At 40.6% G+C, this 13222-nt stretch overlaps 1 protein-coding gene across 2 annotated transcripts; it reads right to left on the reverse strand.

Moving 5' to 3' along the window:
- Positions 1–2508: 2508 nt before the first annotated feature.
- On the reverse strand, positions 2509–9312 carry rae1 (ribonucleic acid export 1). 2 transcript variants are annotated; one of them, XM_061785894.1, is made up of 13 exons: positions 8744–9310; positions 8146–8264; positions 7942–8046; positions 7721–7813; positions 7551–7637; positions 6288–6374; positions 6127–6198; positions 5928–6035; positions 5704–5810; positions 5499–5574; positions 3657–3851; positions 3456–3541; positions 2509–2874 (listed from the first exon to the last, which is right to left on the reverse strand). In XM_061785894.1, coding segments are annotated over exons 2-13 (1107 nt in total). In that variant the 5' UTR covers positions 8236–8264; positions 8744–9310; the 3' UTR covers positions 2509–2873. The 2 variants fall into 2 exon arrangements, with proteins under 2 accessions (XP_061641878.1, XP_061641877.1); XM_061785893.1 differs by lacking the exon at positions 2509–2874 and having other exon boundaries at positions 3452–3541; positions 8744–9312.
- Positions 9313–13222: the final 3910 nt, after the last annotated feature.

Here is a 13222-nt window from a genome sequence, read left to right on the forward strand (position 1 = left end):
CATTCAGCGCAGCGACCGTTGCATGAACTTTAGAATCACAAATGTGATTTGAAATTTTTGGAAATTTGTTTTAAATTTTTCAAAACAATTAAAAAATAAGCGTTTGTAGTTGATAAATTTAACATTCAGTAACAACAACTTAATTTTTAGATTTTTAGTTTTTAATTTTTTTATTTAAATGATGGTCAATTATACCCTTCAATTGACTGGCGACCAGTCCGAGGTGCAGTCCGCCTCTCACCCAGTCCGCTGAGATAGGCTCAAACTCACACGGACCCTAATGACAACAAGCAATAAATTAATTGGATAGATGGGAAATACTGTATTTGTTTATTGATTAATCTTGCCCTGCAATTGACTGGTGACCATTCCAGGGTGTACCAGACCTTTCCCCCAATCAGTTGGGATATGTATGATGGAATGGATTAAGGGAAATATTTGTTTAATGATTATCCATCTGGCGGCACGGTGGGCGACTGGTTAGAGCGTCAGCCTCACAGTTCTGAGGACCCGGGTTCAATCCCCGGCCCCGCCTGTGTGGAGTTTGCATGTTCTCCCCGTGCCTGCGTGGCTTATCTCCGGGCACTCCAGTTTCCTCTCACATCCTAAAAACATGCATGGTAGGTTAATTGACAACTCTAAATTGCCCATAGGTGTGAATTGGTGTGAATGGCTGTTTGTTTGTATGTGCCCTGCGATTGGCTGGCAACCAGTTCAGGGTGTACGCCGCCTCCTGCCCGATGATACCTGGGATAGTCTCCAGAACGCCCCCGACCCTAGTGAGGAGAAGCGGCTAAGAAAATAGATGGATGGATTATCCATCTTGCCCTGCGATTGACCAGCGACCTGTCCAGGGTGTACCCCATCTCTCACCCCAAATCAGCTGGGATAGGCTCAAATTAACCCGTGACCCTAATGAGGACAAGTGCTGTAGAAAATGGACTGAAAATATTTTTCTACTAATCATCAATTTGCCCGCGACCCTAGTGAGGAGAAGCGGCTCAGAAAACGGATGGATGGATCATCAATCTGGCGGCACGGTGAATGACTGGTTAGCACATCTGCCTCACAGTTCTGCGGACCAGGATTCAAATCCCACGCATGCTAGGTTAATTGAAGACTCTAAATTGCCCTAGGTGTGAATGTGAGTGCTAATGGTTGGTTGTTTATATGTGCCCTGCGAATGGCTGGCGACCAGTTCAGAGTGTACCCCGCTTCTCGCCCAAAGATAGCTGGGATAGGCCCCTGAACACCCGCGACCCTAGTGAGGGGAAGCGGTACAGAAAATGGATGGATGGCTGGATTATCAATCTTGCTCTGTGTTTGACTGCTGACCATTCCAGGGTCAGCTGGGCAAACTCACCCACGACCCTAATGAGAACAAATGCTAGAGATGATCAATCTTGTAACTCACTCATTTCGGGGTTTTGTATAGTTAGACAATCCAGTTTATTCTTAGCCATCTCCCATGTTGTGATAGTGGAGCCAGGTCCACTTTCGGGATCATGAATAATGGCCTTGTTTGGTACGCAGCTTTCAATCAGCTGCTTGAAACACTGAAGGCGGTGCAATGGGCTGAGGGTTTACATTTAACACCAAAGATGCAAGCGGTGTAGGTAAGTGGTGCCAGTTGCTCTCACGGAAATTAAGAGGAGACGGTGAAGTGCAGCCGCAGAAAAATTTTGCCGCCCTTGGCGGCTTGGAGTCCCACTGTTAAGTACCAAGGGTCAGGCTCACAGAGAGGTGATACTCTAATAACCTCAATAAAATGGCATTTAATTCACACCTCGTGCTCTATGACCCAGTTCACTTTTCACACATGGCCTTTGTTGCTACCACTGTGACCTCATTTATATCCTCGTGGCAACCCCCACCCCACTTTTACAGCTGAGTATACCCAAGTTAAAAGGATTCAACTTGTATGAAGAATCTTTGATCTCATTTGTCCTTTAAAAAAAAAAAAAAAAAAAAAAAAAAGTCTTTGACCTAACCGAACGCCGCCAGTTAACACCTAAACAGAGAACATGCTCCACCTGCTGGTCAACTTGCACGACACAAGCATAAGCGTGAAAAGCCAAAACATTTATACGATTCCATTTGGGACAACTACATTAAGTAACAGGTTTACACCTGAAACAAGGTCGGTTTAGTACAGTAATATGATCGAGCTTACCTAGTTTCTCTTAGAATAAACACAATGGGCAGTAGTTTGGACTAGTGGTTATCACATCTTTCCTCACAGTTCTGATGTTCATTGTTCAAATCTTGGCTCAGGGCTTCCTGTGTTCTCCCCTCACTTGGGTTTACTCAGGCTTTTGCCCACATTCCAAAGATATGCATGTTGGGTTAATGGAAGACTATAAATTGTTCATGGGTGTGAATGTAAGTGCAAATAGTTGGTTGTCTAAATGTGCCCCGTGATTGGCTGGTTACCCTGCCTCTTGCCCAAGCAGCACAAGCAGTATTTATAATGATTGGACGGATGTAATAAATGCATTCAAATCAAAGTATCTGCAAGCACTTGTTTATTTTACATAGGAATTTCATTCAGAGATAAACCACAGAGTAACAACAAATTAAAAATGGACAGTCTTTGGAGTGGTGTAAAAAAAAAATAGGACATGTAAGAAAAACATACCCAGATGAATTACAAACCCTCCGTATGTATGCAAACTTATATGACAAGTTTTCCAAGCAGTTGTCACCAGCACTGGGTTGTGTAGGCCTCTGATTGGTCCATGGACAGGAAGCAGCATCACAGCAGCTGATACAGGTGTTTGGTGAAAGGTAGGAGTCTTTCTTGAGCGTATACGCTCCCTAAAGCATCTGGTTGTCTGCGTTTCCCCACACCAGATGCAACTTGGCAAGAAGAATCTAAAAGACAGGAGGGGAGGCAGTCAGTGAAAACAGTTTATTAGAGGCTCTTTATTTAATAAATGATGTCCCATTTGGCACAGAATAAACAGTACAAAAATGGTGATTGTCACACAAATATTGCCTGCTCACATGCAATGATTTTAGAAAGATTATAATAATAATATAAAGATGTTATCATTATTTTGATCATGTTTTTAAAAATAGCCAAACAACATTTAGCACGGGAGGATATGCCTCACTGCAAAGGCACTTTCAAAAACCTGCAAGCTTCATTATCAATCCACTCATTGTAGAGGTGCAAAGGCAGCTTGTACACACTACAGATGCAGAAACCACACAAGCTATCCAAGAGATTTAGTCATTTGTGAAAAGCACTATTCCCATGGAACCAGTTTGCTAGAATCTCTGCTTGTAAAGAAGTGGCTTGAAAACGGAGTGTCTACTCATATCCATGCATGCTAGGGGCTGCGCGGTGGTCGCAAAGGCCCGGTGTAAGCCACATGTGCATAGAGGAAGTGAGGATCCCATCCGGCGAACACAGTATCCAGGCTAATGGACAGTTGTTGCCTGCCTCTCACCATTTCTTGTTCCGAGGCTTCAGCTCCTCTGCAGCATTCCTCAAAAAAATGTAGTTCTTCTTCTGGGGGCTGTAGTACTCGTGACCCTGTGGAAATCAGAACGCTCACCAGTGACCTCAATGCACTTTTATTAGTCACATTATAAAGTCCTCTAGTGTAGTAAAATAAACCTTTTTTCCAATCAGGTTCAAGACATCTTACCTTTGACCAGTCATAGCTAGAAGCATATGCAAAGATGTTGCCATTGTGGTTAAAGCAGCAGGCTGTAATGGGCTGGTCGAGCTGCTCGGACGTCTTCAACTTGGTGCGGGCGTCTTTGTCCCAAAAACTGAAGCGACCATCTGAGCCAACAGTCGCCAAAGTTCCGTGAACAGGATGGAAGGAGATAGCGTTGACCTGGTTAGAAAAGAAAACCCGTATTGGCCATTTGCTTTCATTCCTTCGCTAACACACCAAGCTTCATGCTTCAATAAAGCAATTTTGAAGTTATCTTTCATTGCGTTCACTATTGATTTCTCTCAACAACTCTCCAATGTATGCATTTCCTAAAATAATGGGCAATAAATATACATATAAATTGCATGCATATTAATATACAGTATGTGCCATATATTGTCCGTATTTATAATAATGACACCATCTGATTTGAGAATCTTGAATGTGCCACATGAGACAATGTATATTACTGCCTTTAAAACTCTGTTAATATTTCAGCTTTAACTTCTTTTTAAGAAAATAACTGCAAACAAACATTAGGTTTATGCTTAATGGTAGGGATATTCTGTATAAAAATAAACGTCAAGTTACTGTATCACAACTGCAACATTACTATATAGCGGGATGAACTTTTAGCACTAAAAGTGATCTCTCACCGGTCACCTCAGTACAGTACTCAATGCGAAGACCTAGTGCTGGGTGATATATCGAGAAGCTCGATTCGATCGTTATTGTATTAATGATCCCTATGGAAAAAGGGGATCATTGATTTTATTTTCTATATTTTTCACTACTCCGCAAAACTTGCCAACATGGAGGAAAAGATGCTAGCGACTAGTGTCTATCACTTGGAAACAACCGTATAAAAGACATAAAACAGGCATATCCGTAAAAAAATCACCTCAAGACGAAGCACGTTAAACAAAGTCACACCTGAATTTCTATAGGTTAACAGCTCTGCAGTCATAGCCCTATATGATTAATTTGACTAATAATCGGCATTATAACTTATTTGGGTGTTTCGGCTTTCCGTTTTCGGCCTTGGGTTTTTCATTAAAAAAAAATTTGGGGGGGTTTCGATAAAATAATTTAGAGAAAGTAATTAATTTTTTTCCGCTGTTTATGATTGTTAAATAAACCTACTTTCTAATGTAAACCCATTTGGTCTGGTCCGGTTTTATACGTTTATAAACATTAATACAATAAATATTGAGTCATATCAAATATCGACATTGGGGGGTGAATCAAGATATCAAATTTAGGCCATGTTGCACTATGTAGACCCCCACAAAAACAAAACAAAATATAAAGAATTAATATTTCTATGGCATAGTATACTACAACACACTCTGAGAAAGGTGGCCACTGATTGCAAATGTACACAACAAATTCAATTAATGTTGCAAAAATGGGTACATGTAAATTTAATTCTAGCAATACAACATTTTTAAATTAAAAATTCAATTTACAAGAATTCAACTCCAGGCAAGTCTAAAATAAATATATATATGAATATATTAATATTCACTGAGAAGGACTGCCTGCTTAAAAAAAACAATGTTCCTGTATAATGATGATGGTAGTTTTTGATTGACATTGTCAGAGTGGTTTACAGGTTGCCTGTTTTCATGGGATTTATTTATTTAATCTTTATTTCTCCAGGTATCGCAATTGAGAACAGATTCTCACTCGCAATGCTGACCTGGTTGCAGCAGACAGCAGCATTTCAAAAGGTGAGGTCTCTTTACTGCAGCTTCCTGCAGTGAAGTGAGTTGTGGCGGCCATCTCGTCTAGTAATGTAAACCATAGTAAAAATTAATGTCTTACAGCATAGATGTCCTGTGGGGTGGCTGTGTTGGTTCCATTAGACCTGTGGCACTTGAAGGTGAAGTTGTCTTTGGCTCTGATTGAAAACAGGTTGCACGTTTGACAGCATCAACAATGGTTTTAATCATGTCAATGGAACAATGTTTACAGTCGTTAATGAGTTATTATTATAAAACAAAACAAAAGTTGTAGTTTTGATGCTTACGGGTTTGGAGGGTTTATATAGTGGATAGCAACACGTCCCTCAATGCTTCCCAGTGCAAAGCCAGTTGGCTTGTTCTGCTTGTCCTTGAATATGGCCACACAGCGGTGCTAAAAGCCATATTAGAGTTAAAAGTGAATTATACATTTGGAATATTACATTTTGGAGTTAAATAAAAGCTATGCATACTCATTACATGTTCCTTAACAATGACAAAAAGTACTCACCTGATGCTTAAGAGGAGATTCAAGTCTGCGAAATTCGGACGGCTGGTTCTCCAACTGGTAAACAATCAGGCCCCGCTCAGCTGTGGCCACCACAGCCATCGGGTACACCTGCAGAGATATTGAGATGCACCTAGAAAACCAACTAGACACATCATCTGTGAGGTGAGAATATATAGCATAATCCTTCTAGTCAACATACTACATCTGCACAGTAACATCTTTCTGGCATCTGCAGAGACATCATAGGATTGGGAGAGCGGGTGTCCCAAAACTGGAATAAAAAACAAGAAGAGTCTGTCATGTATGAAATGTTGAAAATGTACTGCATGCATTTCAAAGCACAGACGAGGTTGAGTGCACCTTCAGTGTTTTGTCCCAGCTGCCAGTCATGACACAGCTATAGTTAGGGGCTTTTATCCAGTGAATCGACTTGATTGGGCCATCATGCTGTGAAGTTAAATAGATGTGAGTGAGAAAGGAGAGAATTTGATGATTACTCTTTACTTCTGTGGGTTGATTTACACTGCAGGTCCAAGTGCCCAATTCCAATTTAACGCCTACAGTATATCATATATATATCTATATATACATATGTTTTACTATTTCCATGTAGATTTCAAGAGACACGTATCTGATAGGGTTGTGTTTATTGTGCTGGAACACATGAGTCAACCCACATGTGCAGCTTTCAACACTGGGTAGTGACAACATGGATGAATACAATTATACCAACAAAAAAACAATACAATATTAAACTTTACATACCACTTGGTTGGCCTGGGCTGACTGTCACCCCCCAGTGATTTAAATGTGGTAAATATCAGCATTACTCGATGGCCGCTGTCAGCAATGATTGTGCCTAATAAATGGTGGACATGCCTCTAATGTACCATATTTACATCATGTCGAATACTATGGTTTCGCTTTAGATTTTTGAATGTGTTGTGTTTTTTGGGCAGACGTGGGTGTGAATATGCTATCAATTGGTGGACAGTATTTTTTATCAGTTTATTTTTGAAAGGGGACAATGCAATTTCAGAAAACACATGAAGTACACATGGTTAAAAAAGCCAGAATTAGCCAGAAGGCTAGTTTTCATCTGTAGTCCCCTGGCCATGATGTAAAAAAGCAGTAAAATACATCTACAAGACAATATAATACAGGATACATAATCAAACTATACTATTAAGAGAGAATAAAACCATAATTTTTTTGATCATAACAAAAAGACAACATAACATACTTGTCTTTTTGGCAGTGTTGGCAGCTATAGGTGTTAACTAGCCACATTTTCAGTTTTTTTGTGAAGGCCTTGTATGTTGTAAGCAGTTTAACCTGACGTCAAGCTCATATCTATTGATTAATCTGTGCGTTTAGGGTGCACTTGCATTGACAGGTATGCGATTCATATCAGATTTTACATTTGGAAGAGGCCTGATTCCAATCTGTATATATCCAGATCTATGCCTTTTTCTTAGATTTATGATACCATGGATATCAGATGTTTGCAACCTGGGACCATAAAAATCAGTAGTGTCTCTATAACCAAGCAGTGTAAATCCAGCCTGTGAACACATAGTGCACTGGATCCAAATAGTGGATACAAAGTACATCCCATACTACCTGTGCAATCTGCATTGCTTGATTGCTGTTGAGATCCCACATCTTGGCTGTCTTGTCACAGGAAGCAGTGAACACTTTACTCCCATCCTGGATAAAAAGCAAGCAAGTTGAACATTTTTCTATTTATCTACAAGAGAGCGTCCTTAGCTGTCCTGTATGGTAAGACTTACATCACTCCAGCATGTATCAAGCACAGGACCCGTGTGCATCTGTTGAGCTTTGGGGACAGTTTGTCCATTGTCCTGTACCTCCCAGCACCGGACCTAATGACAAACCAAACAAGCGAATGTCCCTATTCTCTATATTAGACGCTGTTAACAAATAAATGCTGACTGGGGGGTAAGACCTGCCTTGCAACACACTTGAAACTGAAACACCCTAATTTACTCACGTCATTAGCCCAGGATCCTCCAATGAGAAAATTCCCAGGCATGGTGGGGGGGCTGAAAGCTAGACAGCTGATGCTGTCATCGGGTGGGGAAGTCACTTCAACATCCTGAGAGAGAGAACAAAAATGTACAATATTTGAACTTGTTTCTCAACACTACCAGAAAAGAAATCAACGTCTAGCCACCAGTTTATGTTGTTTACTTACTTTCATAGGATTATGAGTGTCAGCCGTTGAGCTTCCAAAAACACCAGTTCCCGTTGTTCCAAATCCGGTGTTGGTGCCAAATAAACTCATGGTGCATTACAGTAATTCCTGCTCTATACCTGGTAGGAACAATACAGTCATCTACTGTCCATTCATCCGGCCTCTCATCATCCAGAATGTAGGTAGCAATTTTGACAGGTGCAGAAAAACTTTGATGCATTTTAAAGCCAAATATGCTAGGACGCAAAGCACTTTTCCTCGCTACGTATTAATGACAAAACATAAAATAAAACAGTATTACACATTTGCATATTCCATTCTAGGGGATATTCAGCATTTCACTATAACTAGACCACAAATTGAGGAGTTAGGGCAATACACAACGACCAAATGTCAAGTCAGGATCTGACCTCATTATTATTCTCCAAAGATTATTCACATAAAATGTGGGTTTGACGCCAACGGCAAGTGTGACGAATTCAGAGGGAGCTAACGTTAGCTAGCTCCGTGTTGGAAAGCTTCCCTTCAGACCGGTAAGTGTCCAGTGAACATTCTATTTAAACGATACCGACTACGCTTTATCCGTGCGTATACGTACCCTGAATACGTTAATCTCTTATCTCAAACTTGACTCTGATGTTGAGCCGAATATATCGGAATTATTAGGCGCAACAAAAAAAATGTGGCGCTTGTTATGCGCTGATGTCGCAGTTTGGTGACGTAAGTACACCCGGAGGCGTTTTTCGGAGTCCAACGCGCGTTCCTGGCAAGACACGCCCCTCTGCAACATGATTGGCTCCTGCATCGCGTGAAGGGTAGGCTACGTAGACGTAAGGAAATGACGATCCCAAATGTGTACCACATTTGTCCGAAATAAAAACAAATAAGTTTGTTATGGTCCGGTTTAAGGCTAGGGTTGGTGCGGAGGCGGTTTAGGATGCGTTAAAGTTAGGATTTAGGGTGGGTTAGGGTTAGTGGGAAACATATTAACGCCGCCACACATAAGTCACAACACAAACAGTCCATCTTTTCCCGTCTGGAAGCAGCAGGGCGGCTTCTACCGGGATACAACAGCTAATCAGAGTGCAGCGGCGCGTGACCTCGTAATATTAGAGCAGGGCATGTCGTGCCAGGACAACTCGTGGGATTCTTAAAAACGCCACCGGGAGGCAGGGCCTTCTTCTTTTTCGTCCTCCTGATTTTCGGCAGAATGGGTGTTTAATGCATTGCTGCCCCTCACTGGTCAAGTGAAGTACACCTGTAACAGAGCAGACAGTGGCGCTCAAGGCTATAGTTCTGGATATAGCTCAGTTCTTCTTAGGAGGTTCAACACTTCCTTTCCTTTCTCTATTGGGGAAGCTCCATGTTCTAATAGTTTTAAATGAAAATTCGCTGCATGCTAAATCATTAAGTGCACTGAAGAGCGTTCTCCTTTCAACAACATCTATTGGGCATTGCGATACTTGGTCGTGCCCTACTTCCATCACCTCCTCTCAAGGCCCGCAGTGATGAAAGCGAGCCCACCGGGAACAATGTTGCGCTTTGCAGACTTCACGCCTTGGGGTCAGTGTAGGACAGAAACTTTGTCACATAGACTCAAAGGATATGCTTAGAGGGAGACGTTCATCATGACAGAGACTAGTAGGCTAATCAGAGGTGTCAAAAGTACACAATAATCACTACTTAAGTAGTAGTACAGATAGCCTACCTGTGTAAGGCTCTGGTAAAGGTAGAAGTAGCTTTTTCAACTCCTTTACTTTTCTTTCGAAGAAAAAGTAAGGAATTATAGACTGATATATACTTTAAAGTAAAAATGAATTCTCATTGTCAATTGCAAGACCTGTTTTAAAATGAAAACACAGTGACAAAAAGTTCTCTGCACACAAATTAGTTAGCTCTTTTATTAACTTGTATAGTGCTTGGACAACAAAATAACACATAGCTTTGCTACAAGCTAAATTCTGATAGGATAATGACTGAACTGACAAGAGGTCATGCATGTGCAAAATGGAACAAGAACAAATATTGCTAAAATAGCTAATGATAATAATAACTGAAAAAAATCAGCTCACCTGTATGTTTTTTTTTTAGACTGAAATCATTTTTGTAACTGACTCCATCAAACAATTCCCAAAACGAGATGGCTACGGAATATCTTGCCTCTTCAAATCTGTTGTGACATGGTCGATAGCTCCCTGGTTCATGACTTATTACTACTACTAATACTATTTACATATATATTTTTTAAGATGTTTTCGTTTTCCCTGGAGGTTGAAAAAAGTAACAAGCGGATTTTGACAAAGTAAGGAGTAGAAAGTAAGACTGTCTGTTTCAAATGTAGGGACTGAAAGTAAAAAGCCCCAAGAACAATAAATTAATAAAGATAAAGATACAGTACCTGAAAAATATATTCAAGTACAGTAACCAAGTATTTGTACTTTGTTACTTCCCACCACTGCTAGTAATGACACACTGATTGCAGACCTCAACCTACAAAACAACAACAACAGGACTTCACGAGGGAAATTTGCAACATTGAACACATTCATAACTGTAAATAAGTATTTAAAAAAACTCTTTTCTTGAATATTGTCTCATTTTATCCTTTTGTCTTGAGACCTAGGCTAATCTGGGACCTTGAGTATCAAAACATGTATTCTTGAATCTTTGAAAATATGAAATCAAATACAAGTTCTTTTAAACATAAGGGTTTACACTATTGATATAGTGTTGCTTGAAAGTTCGTGAACCCTCCTGACATGGTCACTCTTTTTGTGAAAAACATTCAACTGACCTTGTTAAACACATCCAAATCCCATTTTGTAAAGAGATATATTTTCATTATTTCACCCAACAAACATGTTTATTTATCCCTCCCCCACAAAAACGGATAATTATGCTCATGCAAAAGTCTGTGAACCCTTCTATTAGTAGCTTGTGGCGCCTCCTTTTGCAACCATTACTTCAGCCGGATATTAACTGTAATCACTAACCAGTCTCTAACATCAGTTTAGGGGGATTTTTGCCCACGAGTTCTTGCAAAACTCAGCCAGTTGAGAGAGGTTGGAGTGACATCTGGGATGCACCAATTTATTCAGGTCTTGCCACAACATTTTAATTGGATGAAGGTCCAGACTGACTGTGCCAATTCAGAATACGAATCCTCTTTCTCTGATGCCACTCCTTTGCACTTTTGCTAGAATGCTTTGATTAATTGTCTTGTTGTTGAATCCATTTCAACCCCAACTTCAACTCCCTGAATAATGGCAGGAGATTCTGGTCAACAATTTCTTAATACGCCTGGAAATTCACAAGATATTCTTAAGATACAATGGAGTCATCCAGGTCTAGAAGTGATTAAGCAGCCCCAGACCTTCACATTTCCACCACCATGCTTCATTGTTGGGAGGTTCTTTACTTCATATATAGCGCTGGCTTTTCTCCAAACATTGTAGGTTTGATTTTGACCAAATAATTCAATTTCTGACTGACTGTCCAGAGAAAGGGCTTCCAGAAGGCTTCCAGAAGGCCTCCGGTTTCCTCCTACATCCCAAAAACAAGCATTAATTGGAGATTCTAAATTGCCCGTAGGTGTGAATGTGAGTGCGGATGGTTGTTTGTTTGTATGTGCCCTGCGATTGGCTGGCAACCAGTTCAGGGTGTACCCCGCCTCCTGCCCGATGACAGCTGGGATAGGCTCCAGCACGCCCGCGACCCTCGTGAGGAGAAGCGGCTCAGAAAATGGATGGATGGATGGTTTTCTGACGTGTTCCAGAGCTCATGTGGTGATATCCTTTACACATTGATGTCGTTTTTTGATGCAGTGGCGCCTGAGGGATCGAAGGTCACGGGCATTCAATATTGGTTTTCGGCCTTGCCGCTTACATGCAGTGATTTCTCCAGATTCTCTGAACCTTTTGATGATATTATGGACCGTAGATCATGAAATCCCTAAATTTCTTGCAATTGTACATTGAGGAACATTGTCCTTAAACTGTTTGACTATTTTCTCACGCACTTGTTCACAAAGAGGTGAACCTCGCCCCATCTTTGCTTGTGAATGACTGAGCAATTCAGGGAAGCTCCTTTTATACCCTATCATGGTACCCACCTGTTCCCAATTAGCCTGCTCACCTGTGGGATGTTCCAAACAGGTGTTTGATGAGCATTCCTCAACTTTCTCAGTCTTTTTTGCCACCTGTCCCAGCTTTTTTGGAACGTGTTGCAGCCATAAAATTCTAAGTTAATGATTATTTGCTAAAAACAATATATTTTATCAGTTTGAACATTAAATATCTTGTCTTTGTAGTGTAGCCAATTAAATATAGGTTGAACAGGATTTGCAAATCATTGTATTCTGTTTTTATTTATGTTTAACACAACGTCCCAACTTCATTGGAATTGGGGTTGTATAACGTTAAACGAAGTAATGAATTAGTTCAAGAAATAAAGTGATTTTTAATGTAGAAATTAGGCTGGAATTTTCCCTCTGAAAAGCACTTCAGTGTTTAATCACTCTATGAGTTCTGAAGAAAAACTTTTCAACTATATTCTAATTTATTGAGATGTACCTGTATTAAAAAAAGTCATGAAATATTTGACTCTGAGTGTGTGTAGTCTGTAGTGCATATCTATATGACACTATGACAATTAAATTCCTTCCTTCCCTTTGGCCACCTCATTAGGTACACTGGCGCAGGGGATCTTAAATGCGACTATACGGCAATCCTGCCTGCAACGAACCGTATACATTTCAGATTGTAACGCAGCGGTGTTGAAATTCTGTCTTGAGTTCAGGAGTAAACACACGTCCACTTGCGCTTTAGCCCGAAAGTCACATTTATTCGGCAGCATCCGCGTCCGGTTAATGACGTCTCGCTCTTGAAAGACGAGCCAGCCTAGCCCTATGTCATACACGACACGCCAAGATTCGTGCATATGAGAGTTTGAATAGACTTTATGAGAGTGTTTGAGTAGTCTATGAGAGCAAGACTCGTGTGTATGAGAGTGTTTGAGTAGTCTTTATGAGAGCGTTTGAGTAGTCTTTATGAGAGCAAGACTTGTGCGTATGAGAGTT

Source organism: Phyllopteryx taeniolatus, chromosome 9 (genome assembly GCF_024500385.1).
Source record: "Phyllopteryx taeniolatus isolate TA_2022b chromosome 9, UOR_Ptae_1.2, whole genome shotgun sequence".
In the NCBI taxonomy this organism is placed as follows: Eukaryota; Metazoa; Chordata; class Actinopteri; order Syngnathiformes; family Syngnathidae; genus Phyllopteryx; species Phyllopteryx taeniolatus.

What these genes read in the sequence shown, in the direction of transcription:
- rae1 (XM_061785893.1), bottom strand. Translation starts at nt 8,235, where the DNA reads ATGAGTTTATTTGGCACCAACACCGGATTTGGAACAACGGGAACTGGT. An exon ending in AATCTCCTCTTAAGCATCAG is followed by an intron (nt 5,811 to 5,927) that starts GTGAGTACTTTT and finishes TATGGCTTTTAG; the next exon opens with CACCGCTGTGTGGCCATATT. An exon ending in CCCCACAGGACATCTATGCT is followed by an intron (nt 3,852 to 5,498) that starts GTAAGACATTAA and finishes TTTTCTAACCAG; the next exon opens with GTCAACGCTATCTCCTTCCA.